The sequence below is a fragment of the Piliocolobus tephrosceles genome, chromosome 1 (genome assembly GCF_002776525.5).
Source record: "Piliocolobus tephrosceles isolate RC106 chromosome 1, ASM277652v3, whole genome shotgun sequence".
Classification (NCBI taxonomy): Eukaryota; Metazoa; Chordata; class Mammalia; order Primates; family Cercopithecidae; genus Piliocolobus; species Piliocolobus tephrosceles.
Genome location: NC_045434.1, coordinates 39,229,538 through 39,250,324, shown reverse-complemented (window position 1 = coordinate 39,250,324; position 20,787 = coordinate 39,229,538). Strand labels below are relative to the sequence as shown.

The window sequence follows — 20,787 nt, the reverse complement described above, 5'->3', positions numbered from 1 at the left end:
GGATCATGCTGCAGGTAAAGCATTGTGTCTGGCACACAATAGGTGCTCAATATTTTATTGTTTACTTTCCATTCCTTTGTTCCAAGAAGGCCAGAATTTGCAATGACAAAGAAAGGATGAAAGAGTGATGGACAGAGTTGGCTGCTGCCACCTGAAAGACTGCAAGACTGAGAGGTGAGTGACACAACCCGGGGCATCACATTCCTCATCAGCAGACAGAAAGTGGCCATTGCTTTCCTCCAGAAGGTATGCAAGCAGAAGCTTGGCTCCTGGTGCCAGAGTGAGCCTGTGGCTGCTTTCCCTCCACTACCACATTCCTCACTCCTTTCTTGGCTCCGCCCTGCTTGCTCAGTGACGCAGAAGGAGGAAACTGCTCCGGCTGCAGTCTTCCAGGCTTAGTGGCTGCCAAAGGAATAACTGAGACGTCTGTGTTGAGTAGGTAAGGCGGGCAGAAGGAGGAAAGCTAGAAAAGCTCGAGAAGTCGATCTTGAAGAATTCTTGGGCTTCGGAGCTGGAGAACTTGGGAAGTGGGAGGGGAGCTCCCAGCCCTTGGCTGCCGGGAGGATCTTCCTCCAGTGCCTTTCCAGGGTTCTGTCACAGTCCACACATCATTTATCCATGTTCTCAGTTTCTCAGGCATCTCTGGTCGCACAGAGAAATGAAACTGAAAGCAGGATTGTCTGTTGCGATGCTTCCGCGGGCTGGTCTCTTCTCAACTCTGATGTGCCACTCAGGGCTTCCTGATATTTCCTCTCCTTCTCGGCTCCTTTGTTTATACCAGCCCACCTCACATCTGATTGTAATGGGGACTGTCTACACAAACACTTTAGTTCAAAGATTTCGTTGCCTGGTGATCGTGTTTGTGTTGCACAATTAATTAAACCTCCAAGAGGCTAATCGATTAACCTTTGAGGCTTTGAAACCGTCAGAGTGGTGAGATTGCTGAAAAAGGGTTGCTTCGTGAAATCTATAGCAGATACAGTTATTTAAATATTCAGGCAACAGTTTTGGGCTGATGATTGAACTGGATCTGTCATTCTCAGATCTGATTGACAGTTGGATGAAATTGATAGCTGCCAGTTGCCTATTCATGTAGTAGCTATATGCACATGTGTAGGGAGAATAGAATTCATTAAGCAATTTTTTTCTTCATAAAGAGATATAATTAGCTCTAACAGTCACTGAGAGGCTAATATTTTGTACTTTACACACATGACTGTACTTTACACGCATGACTATTTGTTTTTGTCTCTATTTCAGGAAGCAGAAAATTGAGATTCAACAATCCAAGGTTACAGGAAGCAATAGTAAAAAATTACGCAGCCACAAGCTCAAACTTAGATCTCCCTAAGGTCAGAGTATGAGCTCTTTTCACTACTGCAGATACTCCTTGACTTATGATGGGGTTACATACAGATAAACCCATCCTAAATTGAAAATATTTTAAGTCAAAAGTGCATTTAATACACCTAATCTACTGAACGTCATAGCTTATCCTAGCTTACCTTAAATGTGCTCAGAACACTTACATTAGGCTACAGTTGGGCAAAATCATCTAGCTCAAAGCTTATTTTATAATAAAGTGTTAAATGTCTCATGTATTTATCGAATGCTATGCTGAAAGTAAAAAACAGAATGGTTGTATGTGTACTTGAAGTGCGGTTTCTACTGAATGTTTATGGTTTTTCCACCATTGCAAAGTCAAAAAAATCATAAGTTGAACTATCATAAGTCAGATATTGTCTGTACTTTAAACAGGGGCACACAGTTGTACAAAGAGGACATGCACAGAGTCAGCAAACACAGTGATCAACCTTCATGGTGACATGAGAAATGCGAAGGGAAAAAAAGCCAAGAAATATATTTTTCCTATTGAATGAGGGTTCTTCTTTGTTTATTGATAAATGATTGATGTGCATATTTTCAGGGTCTTCTTTTTTTTTTTTTTTTTTTAAGAAGCCACCTATCTCTGGTAAGAATATATTTATATGACATCGAAAGCAATTTGTTAATACAGGTTAAAAATCCTAAATGCAATCATAGCTTTTGAATAGTCATTCAATTCTTTGAAGTCTATCATATGAAATCTATCATAAGATCTATCATAAGAAAATAAACTAAAATAAGCTGAATTTGCTGCAACATCGTTTAGAATTTTTAAATTTTAAATTTTAAAAAACCCTTTAAAACTTATTTTTGAAAACCACTCAGTAATAGAGAAATGAAACAACTGTATGATTTCATATTACACAGCCATGAAAAATGTTTTACAAGACTTTGCAGTAACATAGGAAATGACTTATGGTATGGCATTAAATGAAACGAAGTAGGATACAAAGTTACTAACAGGGTATAATTCCAAATGTCTTAATAAATATATAGAAATATGCTAAAATATTATCATTGGCTGTTTCTGGGCATTGGGACTAGAGAAATAATTTTCTTATTTTGAATTTACATATATTTATAATATTCTGTAATTTAAAAGTTTTATAAGAAATAAATATATATATTTAGAAAAATGCTAATATAATTAATTTCTCTAATCCAAGTGTTTTCTCCCTATTGTAAAATTACAAAGCACCTCTTTGTCGCCAGGTGGAATATCAGAAGACTGAGAACATTGTTCCTTCCTCACACTCTGCTGCTCTGTTGCCAGAGAATCCCAATCTACACTCAAAGCTTCTTTGGTTAAGTGCAAGGAGGTAAGTTTGCATTTTCTCAAGGAAAAGGCAAAAGTGGTAGCAGGTGGCATTTACCGTCATGGAGACCAGGGATCATAACAACCCCCAGGACGGACCCACGTCCTCCAGCGGTAGAAAGGCTACAGTGGAAGACAATCACCTGCTGATTAAAGCTGTTCAAACCGAAGATGTTGACCGGGTCCAGCAATTGCTGGAAGGTGGGGCCAACGTTAATTTTCAGGAAGAGGAAGGGGGTTGGACACCTCTGCATAACGCAGTACAAATGAACAGGGAGGACATTGTGGAACTTCTGCTTCGTTATGATGCCGACCCTGTTCTGAGGAAGAAGAATGGGGCCACGCCTTTCATCCTCGCAGCGATTGCGGGGAACGTGAAGCTGCTGGAACTTTTCCTTTCTAAAGGAGCAGATGTCAATGAGTGTGATTTTTATGGCTTCACAGCCTTCATGGAAGCCGCTGTGTATGGTAATGTCAAAGCCCTAAAATTCCTTTATGAGAGAGGAGCAAATGTGAATTTGAGGCGAAAGACAAAGGAAGATCAACAGCGGCTGAGGAAAGGAGGAGCCACAGCTCTCATGGATGCTGCCAAAGAAGGACACGTAGAGGTCTTGAAGATTCTCCTTGATGAGATGGGGGCAGATGTCAATGCCTGTGACAATATGGGCAGAAATGCCTTGATCCATGCTCTCCTGAGCTCTCACAATAAGGATGTGGAGGATATTACGCATCTGCTGCTGGACCATGGGGCTGATGTCAATGTGAGGGGAGAAAGAGGGAAGACGCCCTTGATCCTGGCAGTGGAGAAGCAGCACTTGGGTTTGGTGCAGAGGCTTCTGGAGCAAGAGCACGTAGAGATTAATGACACAGACAGTGACGGCAAAACAGCACTGCTGCTTGCTGTTGAACTCAAACTGAAGAAAATCGCCCAGTTGCTGTGCGACCGTGGAGCCAGTACAGATTGTGGGGATCTTGTTATGATAGCCAGGCGGAATTATGACAGTTCCCTTGTGAAGTTACTTCTCTCTCATGGAGCCAAAGAACATTTTCACCCTCCTGCTGAAGACTGGAAGCCTCAGAGCTCACACTGGGGGGCAGCCCTGAAGGATCTCCACAGAATATACCGCCCTATGATTGGCAAACTTAAGTTCTTTATTGATGAAAAATACAAAATTGCTGATACTTCAGAAGGAGGCATCTACCTGGGGTTCTATGAGAAGCAAGAAGTAGCTGTGAAGACGTTCTGTGAGGGCAGCCCACGTGCACGGCAGGAAGTCTCTTGTCTGCAAAGCAGCCGAGAGAACAGTCACTTGGTGACATTCTATGGGAGTGAGAGCCACAGGGGCCATTTGTTTGTGTGTGTCACTCTCTGTGAGCAGACTCTGGAAGCGTGTTTGGAGGTGCACAGAGGGGAAGATGTGGAAAATGAGGAAGATGAGTTTGCCCGAAATGTCCTGTCATCTATATTTAAGGCTGTTCAAGAATTACACTTGTCCTGTGCATACACCCACCAGGATCTGCAACCACAAAACATCTTAATAGGTGAGTCCGCAATTCCAATTCTCTCTTAGAAATTGTGGGATCTTTGTTTACGAAAGGAAAAGTTTTTCATTGCAGGGAGGAAAGGCCTAGAGTAAATGTGGATGATTGAATTTGAGGATCATTACAACAAATTCATAATTACAGTGCAATGTCTCCTGCTACCAATTATAACTGGGTTCTGTTAGTCTACATGGAGGTTGGTTGATGCCAACAGAATACCAGGCTAGCCTTATATTGCCATTGGCAAAATAAACAGATGATGGCCTGTCATGGATCAAAGTAGCTCTAGAAATTTGAGAATCCTAGAGGTGAGTTCCTTCAGACAAGGTGGCAGTAATCATGAAATTTACTGGCAAAATTGAGATCAAAGTTGAGGATGTCGGGACAACATGTGATGTAGTGAAGACACAGACTCCAAGGCAGAACAAGTCAGAATCCACTGATCCAAGCCAAACAAAGGAAAGAAAAATAGCATTTTCTTTTAAATGTTAAAAGAAAAGCAGAGCTGACCAGAAAGTCCCAGGAAGCAATATGGTACAGGGTAGCAAGCCAGGGCTTCAGCAATGATTAGGGTGACTTGAAGCCTAGTTTGTAGCTTTATAACCTCAGACAAGTCACTTAATACTGTGAGCCTCAGTTTCTTCACTTGAGACTGATAATGCCTCCTTCATCAGTTTGTTATGAGGTCTAAGTGTGATGATGAAGTGGTAAGGCATTTGATACATCATAGGTGCTCAGGAAAGGCTGTTCTTGCCTAAAGGTCTAAGCAGAGTACATACCTGATCCATAGACATGCACTGAGATTTAAGCTCAGTGTAAGGGAACAGCTCCTTTACAAATCTGTGCTTTTGGCCCCTGGAACTGCATGAACGAGGAGCTGGTTAAATTTATCCTCATCCCATTCATGTCCTTTGTAGGGACGTGGATGCAGCTGGAAACCATCATTCTCAGCAAACTATCACAAGAGCAGAAAACCAAATACTGCATGTTCTCATTCATAGGTGGGAACTGAACAATGAGAACACTTGGACACAGGAAGGGGAATATCACACACTGGGGCCTGTCGTGGGGTGGGGGAGGGGGAGGGACAGCATTAGGAGATACACCTAATGTGAATGACGAGTTAATGGGTGCAGCACACCAACATGGCACATGTATACATATGTAACAAACCTGCACATTGTGCACCTGTACCCTAGAACATAAAGTATAATAAAAAAAAAAATTTGTCCTCATCCCTTCCTACCCCCTGACCTGGAAAAAATAAAATGTAAGTGCTGCTCTTGGCAGGTACCTAATAGATCAAATGAAACAGTGCACATGGCGGTGTTTTGAGGGGTGAATGGCAATACAGATACAAGGTTTATTATTGCCTTCCACGGAGATGATGATTTTTACAGCATGTTACATGTTTATGTAAATCAATTGACTCTCACTTTATGGAGAATGAGTATTTTCAATGTGCCTCTGCACACTTTTCCTTAGATTCTAAGAATGCTGTTCACCTGGCAGATTTTGATAAGAGCATCAAGTGGACTGGAGATCCACAGGAAGTCAAGAGAGATCTAGAGGTAAATTCTACAATCCAGTTTACCTTTCTTCTTACTGCCTCCTTATTCTTTCATGTAGTAGTCAGGGTTCTCTAGAGGGACAGAACTAGTAGGACATATGTATACATGAAAGGGAGTTTATTAGAGTTTATTAAGGAGAATTGACTCACACGGTCACAACATAAAGTCCCACAATAGGCCATCTGCAAGCTGAGGAACAAGGAAGCCAGTGGTGGATCAGTCTGAGTACCAAAACCTCAAAAGTAGGGAAGCTGACGTGCAGCCTTCACTCTGTGGCCAAAGGCCTGAGAGCCCCTGGCAAACCACTGGTGTAAGTGCAAAAGTCCATAAGCTGAAGAACTTGGATACTGATGTTTGAGGGCAGGAAGCATCCAGCACAGGAGAAAGAGGAAGGCCAGAAGTCTTAGCAAGTCATCTGCTCTTTCATTTTCTGCCTGCTTTATTTTAGCCATGCTGGCAGCTGATTAGATGGTGCCCACCCAGACTGAAGGTGGGTCTGCCTCTCCCAGTCCACTGACTCAAATGTTACTCTCCTTTGGCAACACCCTCACAGACACACCCAGGGATAATACTTTGCATCCTTCAACTCAATCAAATTGACACTCAATATTAACCATCACAGTTCTTTACCTTATTTCCTATGGGCAATTGGAGGGCTTTCTATTTTAACCAGGAAAAAAAGAACGTTCAAGGCTTTCCCCATCTTGCTCACTGTCCTGACTCCCCTGCAGGCCACGGCATTTCCTTGGGCTTCTCCTTCAGCAGAGCTTTCAAGATGACAAGGGGAACGTGCAACAGCTTGGGTCGGTGCGGAGTTGGCTGTCGCTGTGTCTCCTTACTGTATCTGTTTGAATCTGTCTTCCTCCATTAGCTTAATAAGTAAATAAACTGAGCATGCCACATCTTCTCTCCAGGAGAGAATTTCAAATATCTCCAATATTCATTGAGGAGTTATTTTTCTACCTAAGAACAAAGTAAGTGAGGTTTCTTTCGCCACAAATTCAAACTCGTGGGCTACGCTCTGAAGAAGGCTGGATACTAAGGTTCTCTGAAAACTCCTGGGAGGAGTGAGGTCAATTCCCAGCTTGAAAGAACCTAAGCTTGGCCAAAAAGATGACGACTCTGAAATAGCTGTTGCTCCTGAGAGGGCATGGAGATTGGCCGCTATAGACCAAAGCCCCCAGGCTGATTCTGACCCTTTCAGGGTAGGTCTTTCCTGGAGAGTTTTGCAGGGTGCTGCACTTTCAACCCAATAGACAAGACTCTCCATCCATATGTCTGGCCTCCTGGTTTGGTGGCATCAGATTTCAGCTCCTTCCTTGACTGGTGGCTAGTGCAAAGAGTTCCTTAGGCGACCTTCTTCTTGGCCTTTCCTCCTGGCCATGGCCTAATCCCTGGGGTCATCACTGCACCTCTCCTGGCCTGGACTGACTTTTTTATTTGCTGCGTGATATAGCCTCAGACCCGAAGTCCCAGTTCCCAGCCAGGCTCCCAGTTCTCCCTTTGTTTAAAGCATTCTCCCTTTCCTCAATTTATCTATATTCTATCCATACATTTGAGGCCCAGCTCAAATCTCTCTTCTTCCGAGCAGTCTGCCCTAACAACTGTGACTCATATGTATCTTTTGCTCTTCATAAAACTAAGTGGTGTGGGCTACATACTGCCTTGAAGAGGTCTCTATGCACAAATCTGTGTCTTCCCTCCCTAACAAGCCTACAAACTACTTCAGATTCCTCCTATCATCTTGTTTGCTAATAGCCTGCACCACTCCTTCCAGGGTAACCCTAATAATTAGTGAGCACCTTTGGCTTGATTTTTGGCTTTTGTGCAGGACCTTGGACGGCTGGTCCTCTATGTGGTAAAGAAGGGAAGCATCCCATTTGAGGAGCTGAAGGCTCAAAGTAATGAAGAGGTAGTTCAACTTTCTCCAGATGAGGAAACTAAGGACCTCATTCATCATCTCTTCCACCCTGGGGAACATGTGAGGGACTGTCTGGGTGACTTGTTAGGTCATCCCTTCTTTTGGACTTGGGAGAGGTAAGTAAAACTTTGAGCAGATGCCACAGGCCTCCAGGATGGAGAGGGTGAGGTGGTGCAGACAGAAGTCTGGGCTGCACATCAGGAGACCCAGGCTTTTTTCTCAGCTTGGAATTTACTGGCTGTGTGTCCTTGGAGAGATGACTTAACTTCTCTGGAGTCTGCTTTTCATTTCTGAAGAATAAGGGGGGAAAAAAGAGATGCTTGCCTCTCCCATCATGCAGAATTTTTGAAGACAAGGTTGTATTACTTTTATTAAAAATCAAAATCTGGCCAAGCGCGGTGGCTCACGCCTGTTATCCCAGCACTTTGGGAGGCCGAGGCGGGCAGGTCACAAGGTCAGGAGTTCCAGACCAGCCTGGTCAGCATGGTGAAACCCCGTCTCTACTAAAAATACAAAAATTAGCCGAGCGTGGTGGCAGGTGCCTGTAATGCCACCTACTTGGGAGGCTGAGGCAGGAGAATCGCTTGAACCTGGGAGGTGGAGGTTGCCGTGAGCCAAGATTGTGCCACTACATTCTAGCCTGGGGGACAGAGCAAGACTCCATCTCAAAAAAAAAAAAAAAAGAAAAGAAAACACAAAAACGCCAAAATCTAACAGTTTCCTTTTTCTAGAAAAGGAAAGGGAGGGATGGGGTGATCATGATCATTTAGATCATTTAGTCATCTTCAGCCGCTATAGGACGCTTCGGAATGTGGGAAATGAATCCGACATCAAAACACGAAAACATAAAAGTGAGATCCTCAGACTACTGCAACCTGGGCCTTCTGAACATTCCGTAAGTTTTGACAAGTGGACGACTAAGGTATGAATAATTCCTACAGCACAGGGGTTATTCCAGGAATAAGAATTTGTGTAATGTTTTATGTTAGTTTTCCTATTTTATTTTATACCAGTGGCCAACCAGAGCCTGAAAGAGGTGATTTCCTCTCCTGCCCTCCCCATCCCTATTCCCTTAGGCTCCCCACTGGGGTGTCTACTCCCACTTTCAGAAGCTGGCCCTCTCTCTCTCCCATTCAGACTCGTGTCTCTCTGATAGACTTTTATTCAGGACCCCCCTGGATGGCCTTATTCCAGCCCACGAGCCTTTCCCTCACACTTGGCTGATAATCCTATTACCATTATGGCAAGAGCAGCTGACTAAATAGAACTTAATCTAAGGGAAGTGCTTCACCATGAGGCGTTTCAGTCCGGGTATGGCCTGGCTGCCTCCACTGCCTGTGAACAGCCCAGCTCTCAGGATCCACACACAGACTTACATTCTGTCTGGGGAAATAGACTATGAAGAAAAGATGATCTTTCAAATTGCTCTCTTTAAGAAAAGTTCCATGTAACTTGCATTAAGTATAGTGGAACTCTACAAAATTATTCACCATGTCAATCTAGTCAGTACTGTCAGAACTTTCATTATTAATTAACAAACATCTATACAATACCAATTATGTGCTAGACCCATGCAAGGCCCTGAGCATACAAAGCACAATACAGTGTGTCCCTGTGGGGCTGAGAAGCCCATGGAAATGATGCTGTGGGATGTGTGCTGGGCATCCCAGGGACATGTGCAAAGCACTATGGGAGAATCCATAATCTTCAGGTCTTGGAAACCAACAGCTTCCTATCCTAGGCCTGACCTAGGATACTGCTTCTCCTGATTCTTGTTTTGCTTTCCTTCCCTCACTGGTCACTAGAATGCACATCACACTCATAATTACTGGCTTATGGTCCATTTTCCTTGCTAGCCTGTAAGTTCCATGAAGGCAGCGACTACCCATTGTCTTGTGAGTTATTGTATCCCTGGCGTGGAGTAGATGTGCCATAACTCTACTAAACGAATATCTATCAAACTTTGGCTAAAACTTTAACTTGTAGAAACAAAGGAATTTGAAAGCAGCTGTGATAGTGATAGCTAATGATTACATAGTGCTTGATTATGTAGCAGCCATAGTTCTTGGGACTTTACATGAGTTACTACATTTAATCCTTATCACAACTGCTGAGACAATCATCTATATTTTGCAGATGAGCAAGCTGAGGCACAGACAAATAATTTTTCCAACTACACAGAACCAGTAAGGGGTGCACCAGGATTTGAAGCTGGGAAGGATGGCTGCAGAGGCCATGTGCTTAAGCCACACTGCTACACAAAGCTATGATGGCATCAAGTCTACCAACTCATTTATTCACTGAGGAAACTGAGGCTCAGAGACCACACTCAAATTACTCATGCCCGGACAGTCAGAGATTGGCAGAGCTGGAAAGAGGAACTTGTTCTTTTATTCCCAATGTATTGGTTCTTTTCCTGAAATTCCATGAGCTTATATTGAATTTTGATAGACTTCAAGTTTTAACTTCAAGTTTTACCTTTTAATCCCCATTTTACACTTTGTTTTCCTGCTGACTTGTCCCTTTTCATGGTCACACTATTAATTTTGTTAGCATAGGTCTGGAGCCCACGTTTTCCAGCTCGTATGACTGTATTGGTTCTTGACTTGCCCCATCCTGCCACACATACGTGCTTGACATTTCTCATGGGTGTTCTGCACAGAGTGCACCTGGCCAGTCTCAGCAGCATCCTCACTAGCATTGCTCTTTCATCAGTCCTAAGTGACCCACTGGATTCTTGACTGTTGCATTTTGATCTTGTAGCCCAAACTCTTTAAATATGAGAGCCATCTATGGCTCTGTATCTATGAGGGTGACAAGCACAGAGAAAGACGATGACATTACTATGATATGAAAGGAGTTGCCCTGGGATACCTGCAGGCAAGGAGAAACAAGTAACCTTGTTTAAAATATAAACTTTAGAGGGTACTAGTACAGTTTTGTTACATGGATATATTATGTAGTGGTAAAGTTGGGCTTTTAGTTTAACCATTACCTGAATAACGTACATTGTACCCATTAAGTAATTTCTCATCCCTCTCCCTCCTCCAACCCTCCCACCTTTCCAAGTCTCCAATTCTGTTATTCCACTGCGTACATCCATGTGTACACATTATCGAGCTGCCACTTATAAGTGAGAACATGTGATACTTGACTTTCTGTTTGTGAGTCATTTCATGTAAGATAATGGCCTCTAGTTCCATCCATGTGGCTACAAAAGACATGATTTCATTCTTCTTTTTTATGACTGAAATATATATATATGTATATATATAAACATTTTCTTTATCCAGTCATCTGTTGATGGACACTGAGGTAGATTCCATATCTTTGCTATTATGAATAGTGCTGTAATAAACATATGAGTGCAGGTATCTTTTTGATATAAGGTTTCTTGGGCTGAGTGCAATGGCTCACGCCTGTAATCCCAGCACTTTGGGAGGCCGAGGTGGGTGGATCACTTGAGGTCAGGAGTTTGAGACCAGCCTGGCCAAAATGGTGAAATCCTATCTCTACTAAAAATACAAAACTTAGCCAAGCATTGTGGCACATGTCTGTAATCCCAGCTACTTGGGAGGCTGAGGCATGAGAATTGCTTTAGCCTGTGAAGCAGAGGTTGCGATGAGCTAAGATGGTGCCACTGCACTCCAGAGCATTTTTTCATATGCTTTTTGCCCATTTGTATGTCTTCTTTTGAGAAATGTCTATTCATGTCATTTGCCCACCTTTTAATGAGGTTATTATTTTTTATTGTTAAGTTGTTTGAGTTCCTTGTAAATTCTGGATATCAGTCCTCTGTTGGATGCATAGTTTGCAAATATTTTTTTCCCATGCTGTAGGTTGTTTGTTCACTCTGTTTATTTCTTTTGCTGTGCAGAAGTTTTTAGCTTAATTAAACCCCATCTCTCTCTTTATTTTCGTTGTTTGTGCTTTTGAGGTCTTAGTCATGAATTCTTTGCCTAGACCAATGTCCAGAAGAGTTTTTCTTAGATTTTCTTTTACTATTTTTATAGTTTCAGGTCTTACATTTAAGTCTTTAATCCATCTTGAGTTGATTTTTGTATACAGTGTGAGAGAGAGGTCTAGTTTTAATCTTCTACATATGGCAATCTAATTGTCCCAGCACCACTTACTGAATAGGGTGTCCTTTTCCCAGTGTGTGTTTTTGCTGACTTTGTCAAAGATCAGTTGGTTGTGGAGACGTGGCTTTATTTGTGGGTTCTCTGTTCTGTTCCATTGATCTATGTGTCTATTCTTATACCAGTGCTGTGCTGTTTTGGTTATCTTAGCCTTGCTGAATAATCGGAGGTATATCATAATGTGATGCCTCCAACTTTGTTCTTTTTCCTTAAGATGCCTGTGGCTATTGGGGCTCTTTTTGGTTTCATGTGAATTTTAGGATTGTTTTTTCTAATGCTGTGAAAAATGATGTTGGTATTTTGATAGCGATTGTGTTGAATGTGTAGATTGCTTTGGGCAGGGTGATCACTTTAACAATATTAATTATACCTTTTGGAAATATACCTAAAAACACAAAAACAAACAAACAAAATAACCGTTCACTTTCGCCATGGTTGCCAGGCCCGGTTTCAGTCTGAACAGCCCTTTCAAAGAAAGAAATGTAATCAAGTACGAATTTGAAAGGGTGACCACAGGATAAAAATATTGTATAGTATAATAAGCAAATTTCCTCGTATAGTAGTCAAAGATTTTTTAACCATATTTTAATATATTTAATTTCTTATGAAAACAATTTACTTGGAAAATACAGACACACATTTGAACATACTTATAATCTCACGTCCAGACACAATTATATATATAGTTTTAATTTTTAAAAATTTTTAATTTTTTTTGCTGAGCGCAGTGTCTCATGCCTGTAATGAACAGCACTTTGGGAGGCCAAGGTGGGCGAATCACGAGGTCAGGAGTTTGAGACCAGCCTGGCCGACATGGTGAAACCTTGTCTCTACTAAAAATACACACACACAAAAAAATTAGCTGGACGTAGTGGCAGGTGCCTGTAATCCCAGCTACTCAGGAGGCTGAGGCAGGAGAATTGCTTGAACCTGGGAAGCAGAAGTTGCAGTGAGCTGAGATCATGCCACTACACTCCAGCTCTGGCAACAGAGTGAGACTCCATCTCACACACACACACACACAAAGTATTATTTTGAGATGGAGTCTTGCTCCGTTGCCGAGGCTGGAGTGCAGTAGCGCAATCTCAGCTCACTGCAACCTCCACCTCCCAGGTTCAAGAGACTCTCCTGCCTCTGTCTCCCAAGTAGCTGGGATTACAGGCGGCACCACCACGCCCAGCTAATTTTTGTATTTTTAGTAGAAACGAGGTTTCACTATGTTGGCCAGGCTGGTCTCAAACTCCTGACCTCAGGTGATCTGCCCATTCCGACCTCTCAAAGTGCTGGGACTACAGATGTGAGCCCCTGCGCGCGGCCCAGACACAAGTATAGTTAGCATTTTGGTATACAGCATTTACTTCCCTTTTAAAATTATTTTGCTTTATTAATTAGTTGGTAATTATAGAATATATGAATATATTCAAATTCATATTTTGCCTTTTGTATGAATAGTCCATCAGGATTTATTTTGTGTTGCTACCACATTTGTGTGTGTGTGTTTTTTTTTAGGTTAATGAAGATGTTATGAAAAAAATGAATGAGTTTTATAAAAAAACAGGCAATTTCTACCAGAACACTGTGGGTGATCTGCTAAAGTTCATCCGGAATTTGGGAGAACACATTGATGAAGAAAAGCATAAAAAGTAAGTATTGCTTTCATTCCTACAAATTATATGTGAAATGAAAACAATTTTACAAATCCAATTCTAAGTTTATATCTATGATGAAAAAAAGAAAATTTATTTTGATGAAAGAAAAGTAATTCCTTCCCTCTGTGTGTAAAAGGGCTATCACTGTGGCCTTACAATTAATGACGGACATGTCCCGCAGGCTCTCGTCTTCTTTGTTATTTTTTTGTTGGATAAATGGTAAAATAAATTGAACAGGAGCTAGTGACTCCCTTCTGTGAAGTAACACAGGAGACTGGACGGCTAGATAAAGTGAATGTAGAGTTACATACGTCTAAAAATAGCCCACATTAGTTAGATCAGCTTTTGCTGACAAAAATGTTAGCTGCAAACTCACAAGAAAGTCTCGCAGTTCAGGGCTCTTCTAGATTTTGGAATTATAGGTAGAGGATTGTGGCATTGCACTATTTCCATTTTATGAATGAACAATCTAAAGTGCAGAAAGATTGTGGCCAAAGGTTGCACAATTAGTTGAAGAGTCAGGGGAGGAGTCTTGCTCTGTCAGATTCCAAAGTCCTTATTCATTCTGCAACAGAAATCAAGCGAGCAAAGAGATCTTCAGGGCCATATGCTGTGAAGTGGGAAAGAATAATTTGGGGCAAGCATGCTGAACCATCTGTGTTTTATTTCAGGATGAAATTAAAAATTGGAGACCCTTCCCGGTATTTTCAGAAGACATTTCCAGATCTGGTGATCTATGTCTATACAAAACTACAGAACACAGAATATAGAAAGCATTTCCCCCAAACCCACAGTTCAAACAAGCCTCTGTGTGATGGAGCTGGTGGGGCCAGTAGGTTGGCCAGCCCTGGGTGCTGATGGACTGATTTGTTGGAGTTCAGGGAACTACTTGTTAGCTGTAGAGTCCTTGGCAAGTCACAACATCCTGGGCCTTGTAACTCACCAGGTTGCTTGTGAGGGATGAGTTGCATAGCTGATATGTCAATCCCTGGCATTGTGTATTCCCTATGTCTATAACAAAAGCAGTATATGCCCAGACTACACTAGTCCATAAGCTTTACCCACTAACTGGGACGACATTCTGCTAAGATTCCTTTTGTCAATTGCACCAAAAGAATGAGTGCCTTGACCCCTAGTGCTGCATATGTTACAATTCTCTCATTTAATTTTCCCAATGATCTTGCAATACAGGGATTATCATCCCCATTTAAGAACTGAGGACCCTGAGACTCAGAGAGTGTGAGCTACTGGCCCAAGATTATTCAATTTATACCTAGCACTTTATAAATGGACATGGTGTTATTGGTACCTCTTATTTGGGCACCTTAAAACTTAACTATCGGCCGGGCGCGGTGGCTCAAGCCTGTAATCCCAGCACTTTGGGAGGCCGAGATGGGCGGATCATGAGGTCAGGAGATGGAGACCATCCTGGCTAACACGGTGAAATCCCGTCTGTACTAAAAAATACAAAAAACTAGCTGGGCGAGGTGGCGGGTGCCTGTAGTCCCAGCTACTCGGGAGGCTGAGGCAGGAGAATGGCATAAACCCGGGAGGCAGAGCTTGCAGTGAGCTGAGATCCGGCCACTGCACTCTAGCCTGGGCGACAGAGCGAGACTCTGTCTCAAAAAAAAAAAAAAAAAAAAAAAACTATCCTCCCAGGGCTCTTCCAGATGAGTCCCAAAACATATATAGGGGCTCCAGGAAGCTCATTCACTCGTTCATTCATTCAGTATTTATTGAGCATCTAGTATAAGTCTGGGCACTGGGTGCATGAATTCCACTCCTTCCAGAACCAACTGCATTGGTTTTCCATGACTTTAGGCAGTAGTTCTCAACTAGGGGGCAATTTTGCACTGCAGAGAGCATTTAGCAGCGTCTGAAGAAGTTTTTGGTGTCATAGCTTTGTGGGGCACATGCTATGGCATTTAGTGAGTCAAGACCAGGGATGCTGCCAAACCTACCTTGCACAGGAGAGCCCCTGCAACAAAGAATTATCCAGACCAAATATCAATGGTGCTGAGGTTGAGAAAGCCTGCCTTAAGGGGTTGGGATGTTTTTGAACTATCTTAGGGCCCAGGACTGTGGCGTGTGTGGACCACCCCGCAGAGGAGGGACTCAGATTTGTTTACTCTTGCTGGATCTGTAGCGATGGAGTTCCTTCTGGTGTCAGCCCCTCACGAGGCTCCCAGGCCTCCCTCACTTCCCATACCCAGTCTAGGAGCTCTTTCTGGCTCCCAAGCACCCAGAGCTTTCCTCCGCCTTTTAGTTTTGGTTCCTCCACTGGAATGTAGGCTCCTTACGGGTGATGGCTATCTCTTCTTGACTTGTATCTTCACTGCCAAGCAAAAAGTCTGCCAAGTGGGAATGTTCAATAAATATGCATTGAATAATGAATGAACCATCTTCGTACATGAATAATAATATTTATGTCTTACATTTTCTGGTGCTTTATAATGTATACATTACATCTGCATATTTTATTTAATTTTCAAAACAATCCTTTAAGGTCAACATTGTTATCCTTATTTTGCTAATGAGGAAACTAAGGTTAGAAACATTTTGATTTCCTCTAGGACATATAGCTAGGAAGTGTTACTATCTTGATTTGAACAAATTTTTTGGTGCTAAGTCTGATGTTCTTTCCATGAATCATTGTGGTGGTTTAGATGGAGCTTTGTAATGGGAATAAAACAGTACCTTAGGTTCTTTCTGAAAAGGAGGTATCTAGCAATGGATAAATAGATATCGCCGAATGAAATTTAATGTTGGTTAGGAACAGATTTAAGGCTTAAAAAATATTTTATGAGCAGCAAGATTGCTTTAACTTTTAAAATGAAGCTTTGGTTGTCTGATTTGTAATGAGCACCTGGATATGTCAATCAAAATGCCCATTTGTGACGCTTACTCAATAAAACTTTAAATCATCTTATTTAGTCTGATTTTCTTTAAGTGACATTTCCACTTTAGGGAGTGGGTGATATCTACAATAGGAAATATTCACTAAGTAATTCCTGGGTAAGTTTTAAGAAAGGACATCCTGCTGTCTGAAAATGGGAAAAGGAGTTATTTTTGACTCTCTAGTAATTCTGGAACAATGTGGGCCTAGCATGTAGCGAGAGAAAGGAGGAAAGGATCATTTTCCCTCTGCTTGAGTTCTCTGAGAGTTTCTGTTGACACTCTGCAAACATTTCTCATTCAGTTGTCATCACCACAAACGTTTCACTGAGCATGTAGTTCATATCAGGTCCTGTGTTAGGCAGGCTGATTCTGTACTCTTGCTTGGGGGTAGAAGCTCTCTCCCCATATGTTTTACTCAGCAGTTGGTGGCATTTATGTGTCTCTCCAATAGGGCTGAGAGGGCAGAGGTCATATCCCAGTTGCTCACATGGTTCCTGGTATGTTATAAGTATGTAGTGTGTTTAAGTTATAAGATACTCCTTGAATTCATAGGTTGAGAAGAATGTTTAACATTTCATTTTTAGTGGGTCTTTACTGGAGCTGCAGCCTGGGAGAGAGGTAAGTCTTGGAGCTGAGCCCTGGGTCAGCTCTTCCATTCTGTACTCCATCAGCTTTAGGACACAGTGGGCTTTCAAGATGATTTGGGTAAAGAACAGCACAACCTTCCTCTGGAGGAGACCCTGGGAAATTCAGCTTTCCTTTTTCCTTTCTGTGGAGGTTTTCTCTCAGGCTTGCCTAAGTGCCTAGTACAGTGCCTGGCATATACTACACACCCAGTTTTACTTGTTGCTGTTCTTAATTACTGCTATAGACTGAATTGTGTCCCTCCCAGGTTCATGCATTGAAGCCCTAACCCCCCCAGTGTGTTAGTATTTGAAGATGGGGTCTTTGGGAGGTAATTAGTGTTAGATGAGGTCATGAGGATAGAGCCCTCATGTTGGGATTAATAACCTCATAAGAAGAGAGAAAGAGCTCTCCTTTCTCACTGCCTTATGAGCACACAGAGAGAAACTGTCCATCTGCAAGCCACAATGAGAGTCTTCACCAGGACCGCGATGGACAAAAGTGACTAAGACAATCACCTGGCACATAATAGGCTTGCAGCAAATGTTTATGCTCTGCCAGTATTCTCCTATCACATGAATAGAAATATATATATATATATATTTTAAAGGTATGTTTTTTCATCACCTCCACAGTGTTTTTCATTGTGTAATATTTTCATTGCTTTATGGCTTATTTGCTTAGACTAAGACCCAAAGATGGGGCCAGGTGTGGTGGCTTACATCTGTAATCTCTGCATTTTGGAGGCTGAAGCAGGCAGGTCACTTGAGATCAGGAGTTCAAGACCAGCTTGGGCAACAAGGTGAAACCCTGTCTCTACTAAAAATGCAGAAAAAAAAAATTAGCCAGACCTGGTGGCATGTGCCTGTGGTCCCAGCTACTTGGGAGGCTGAGATGGGAGGATAGCTTGAGCCTGGGAGGCAGAGGTTGCAGTGCACAGAGATCAGGCCACTGCACTCCAGCCTGGGTAACAGAGCCAGACTCTGTCTCAAAAACAAACAAACAAAAGACCCTGCTGAGACCAGCTCGGTCAGGGAAACCCTAAACCAGCGTTGCTAGAGGAATTAAAGACACACACACAGAAATAAAGAGGTGTGGAGTGGGAAATCAGGGGTCTCACAGCCTGCAGAGCTGAGAGCCCCAAACAGAGATTTACCCATGTATTTATTAATAGTAAGTCAGTGATAAGCATTGTTTCTATAGATTATAGATTAACTAAAAGTATTACTTATGGGAAATAAAGGGATGGGCCAAAATAAAGGGATGGATTGGGCTAGTTATCTGCAGCAGGAGCATGTCCTTAAGGCACAGATCACCCATGCTATTGTTTGTGATTTAAGAATGCTTTTAGCTGGGCGCAGTGGCTCAAGCCTGTAATCCCAGCACTTTGGGAGGCCGAGACGGGCGGAACACGAGGTCAGGAGATCAAGACCATCCTGGGTAACACGGTGAAACCCCATCTCCACTAAAAAATACAAAAAACTAGCCAGGCGAGGTGGCGGGCGCCTGTAGTCCCAGCTACTCTGGAGGCTGAGGCAGGAGAATGGCGTAAACCCGGGAGGCGGAGCTTGCAGTGAGCTGAGATCCGGCCACTGCACTCCAGCCTGGGCGACAGAGCGAGACTCCATCTCAAAAATAAATAAATTAAAAAAAAAAAAAAAAAAAAGAATGCCTTTAAGTGGTTTTCCGCCCTGGGTGGGCCAGGTGTTCCTTGCCTTCATTCCGGTAAACCCACAACCTTCCCGTGTGTGTCATGGCCATCACAAACATGTCACAGTGCTGCAGAGATTTTGTTTATGGCCAGTTTTGGGGCCAGTTTATGGCCAGATTTTGGGGGGCCTGTTCCCAACAAGACCCAAAGATGGTACTAACAACAGGAGAGAAGTGGGTGGGGAAAAAGCAAACGAATTGGATTTTTGGAGGCTCTAGAACACCATCAACAGGATTCTATGTTGATAATATTTATATTTAATATTATTTATTAATAATATTCAAAAATAATAACATTACTATATTAGCCATTAATATTGGCCTATACAAATTTAACACAGGAATTGTCAGGCCTCTGAGCCCAAGCTAAGCCATCATATCTCCTGTAACCTGCACGTATACATCCAGATGGCCTGAAGCAACTGAAGATCCACAAAAGTGAAAATAGCCTTAGCTGATGACATTCCACCATTGGGATTTGTTTCTCCCCCACCCTCAAGAAGGTTCTTTGTAATTCTCCCCACCCTTGAGAATGTACTTTGTGAGATCCACCCCCTGCCGGCAAAACATTGCTGCTACCTCCACCACCTATCCCCAAACCTATAAGAACTAATGATAATCCCACCACCCTTGCTGACTCTCTTTTCGGACTCAGCCCGCCTGCACCCAGGTGAAATAAACAGCCTTGTTGCTCACACAAAGCCTGTTTGGTGGTCTCTTCACATGGACGCGTGAGACAGGAATCTCAAAATGATTTGATATCCACAGCAGAAGTGAACCCAAAGCAATGAGAAACATAAACACAGAGAATTTCATTCTTTCTGCTCACTGAAAATTCTCTCTTCTTCAGAATCAAGTCTTTTAAAAAATACATTTTGTGAAACTGAAATAATCAGCGAGGATTTTGTTTAGCTCTTTTAACAGGGACCAAATGACTGTGACTTGGACAAAGTAGAAGATTATGTGTCTTTCATGTTAAAGCCTCAGCTGTTCAGCAGTCCAGGAAGTAGGAAGTCATGCTCCATTAGTCAGTGAACAAATAAGACCAAAATCCCTGTCCTCATGAGTTGGGAGCAGGGTGGGGTGGGGAAGAAAACCAACATCCATAAAGACAGAGAATACTAGAGGGTAATAGTAAGCAGGAAGAAAGTTAAGCAAGGTAAGAGTTGGTAGTTAGGAAGAGTAGATGAAATTTAAAGATGGGGGTCAGGTGGGCCGCACCAAGAGGGAGCCTACCAAGTGAAACTATGAGGAAGTAAAAAAGCAAGTGGTGGCGGTACTTGAGGGAAAGCAAATAGAGGGGATGGATAGTCAATTCAGAGGCCCTGGGGCCTGTTCTTACCTGAGTTGTTTGAGAAGCACAAAAGCGTGGTTGCCATACAGAGTAGGCAAAGACCAGCAAGAAGGGAAGACAGAGGGGTCAGGGAACCAGAGAGGGAGGGCCCCAAAGCACATGGCAGGGTTTGGGTTTATATTGAGATGGGAAGCCTTCGGTGGACTGTGGGCAGAGGAGTGGCATGATGTAACTTAACACTTAAAGAATCACTCTGGGTCCTCTGTGAACAGAAAGCAGAGGGCAAGAGTAAAAACAGGGAGATCAGTTAGGAGACTATTACGTGCAAAGACTTTAGAAGCCAACACTGAGTGACAGCAGTTAGTTCGTGCAAAGACTTTAGTAGCCAACACTGAGTGACGGCAGTGAGGTTGACTTATAGTGGGCAGGCAGACTGGGGATGTATTTTGAAGGTAGAGCCAACAGGATTTGCTGACAGAGTGAGATATGGTGTGAGAGAGATGAGTCCAGGACAGTTGTTAGCCTTTTGGCCTGAGTGACTGGAAGGGTAGGGCCGCTATTAAAGGAGGTGGAAAGGCTTCCAGAGGAGCAGGATTAGAGGGAAGACCAAGAGTTTCATTTGGGACATGCCAAAAGTGATATTCCTAATAGACATTTAAGTGTCATATAGGGTGAGATGTGTGGATCAGGAGTTCAGGGAGATTGGCTGGGGAGAAATTTGTGAGTCATCTAATGAGA

At 42.7% G+C, this 20,787-nt stretch overlaps 1 protein-coding gene across 5 annotated transcripts; it reads left to right on the top strand.

Moving 5' to 3' along the window:
- Positions 1-291: 291 nt before the first annotated feature.
- RNASEL (ribonuclease L) lies at positions 292-14,985 on the top strand. Of its 5 annotated transcripts, XM_023203500.2 has the most exons (8): positions 332-439; positions 1,261-1,352; positions 2,599-4,243; positions 5,729-5,814; positions 7,646-7,851; positions 8,525-8,657; positions 13,384-13,517; positions 14,195-14,985. In XM_023203500.2, the coding sequence occupies exons 3-8, from the start codon at positions 2,764-2,766 to the stop codon at positions 14,379-14,381; spliced, it is 2,226 nt and encodes a 741-aa protein (XP_023059268.1). In that variant the 5' UTR covers positions 332-439; positions 1,261-1,352; positions 2,599-2,763; the 3' UTR covers positions 14,382-14,985. The 5 variants fall into 5 exon arrangements, with proteins under 5 accessions (XP_023059271.1, XP_023059267.1, XP_023059268.1 ...); XM_023203503.2 differs by lacking the exon at positions 1,261-1,352 and having other exon boundaries at positions 292-439; positions 8,525-8,630; XM_023203499.1 differs by lacking the exon at positions 1,261-1,352 and having other exon boundaries at positions 292-439.
- Positions 14,986-20,787: the final 5,802 nt, after the last annotated feature.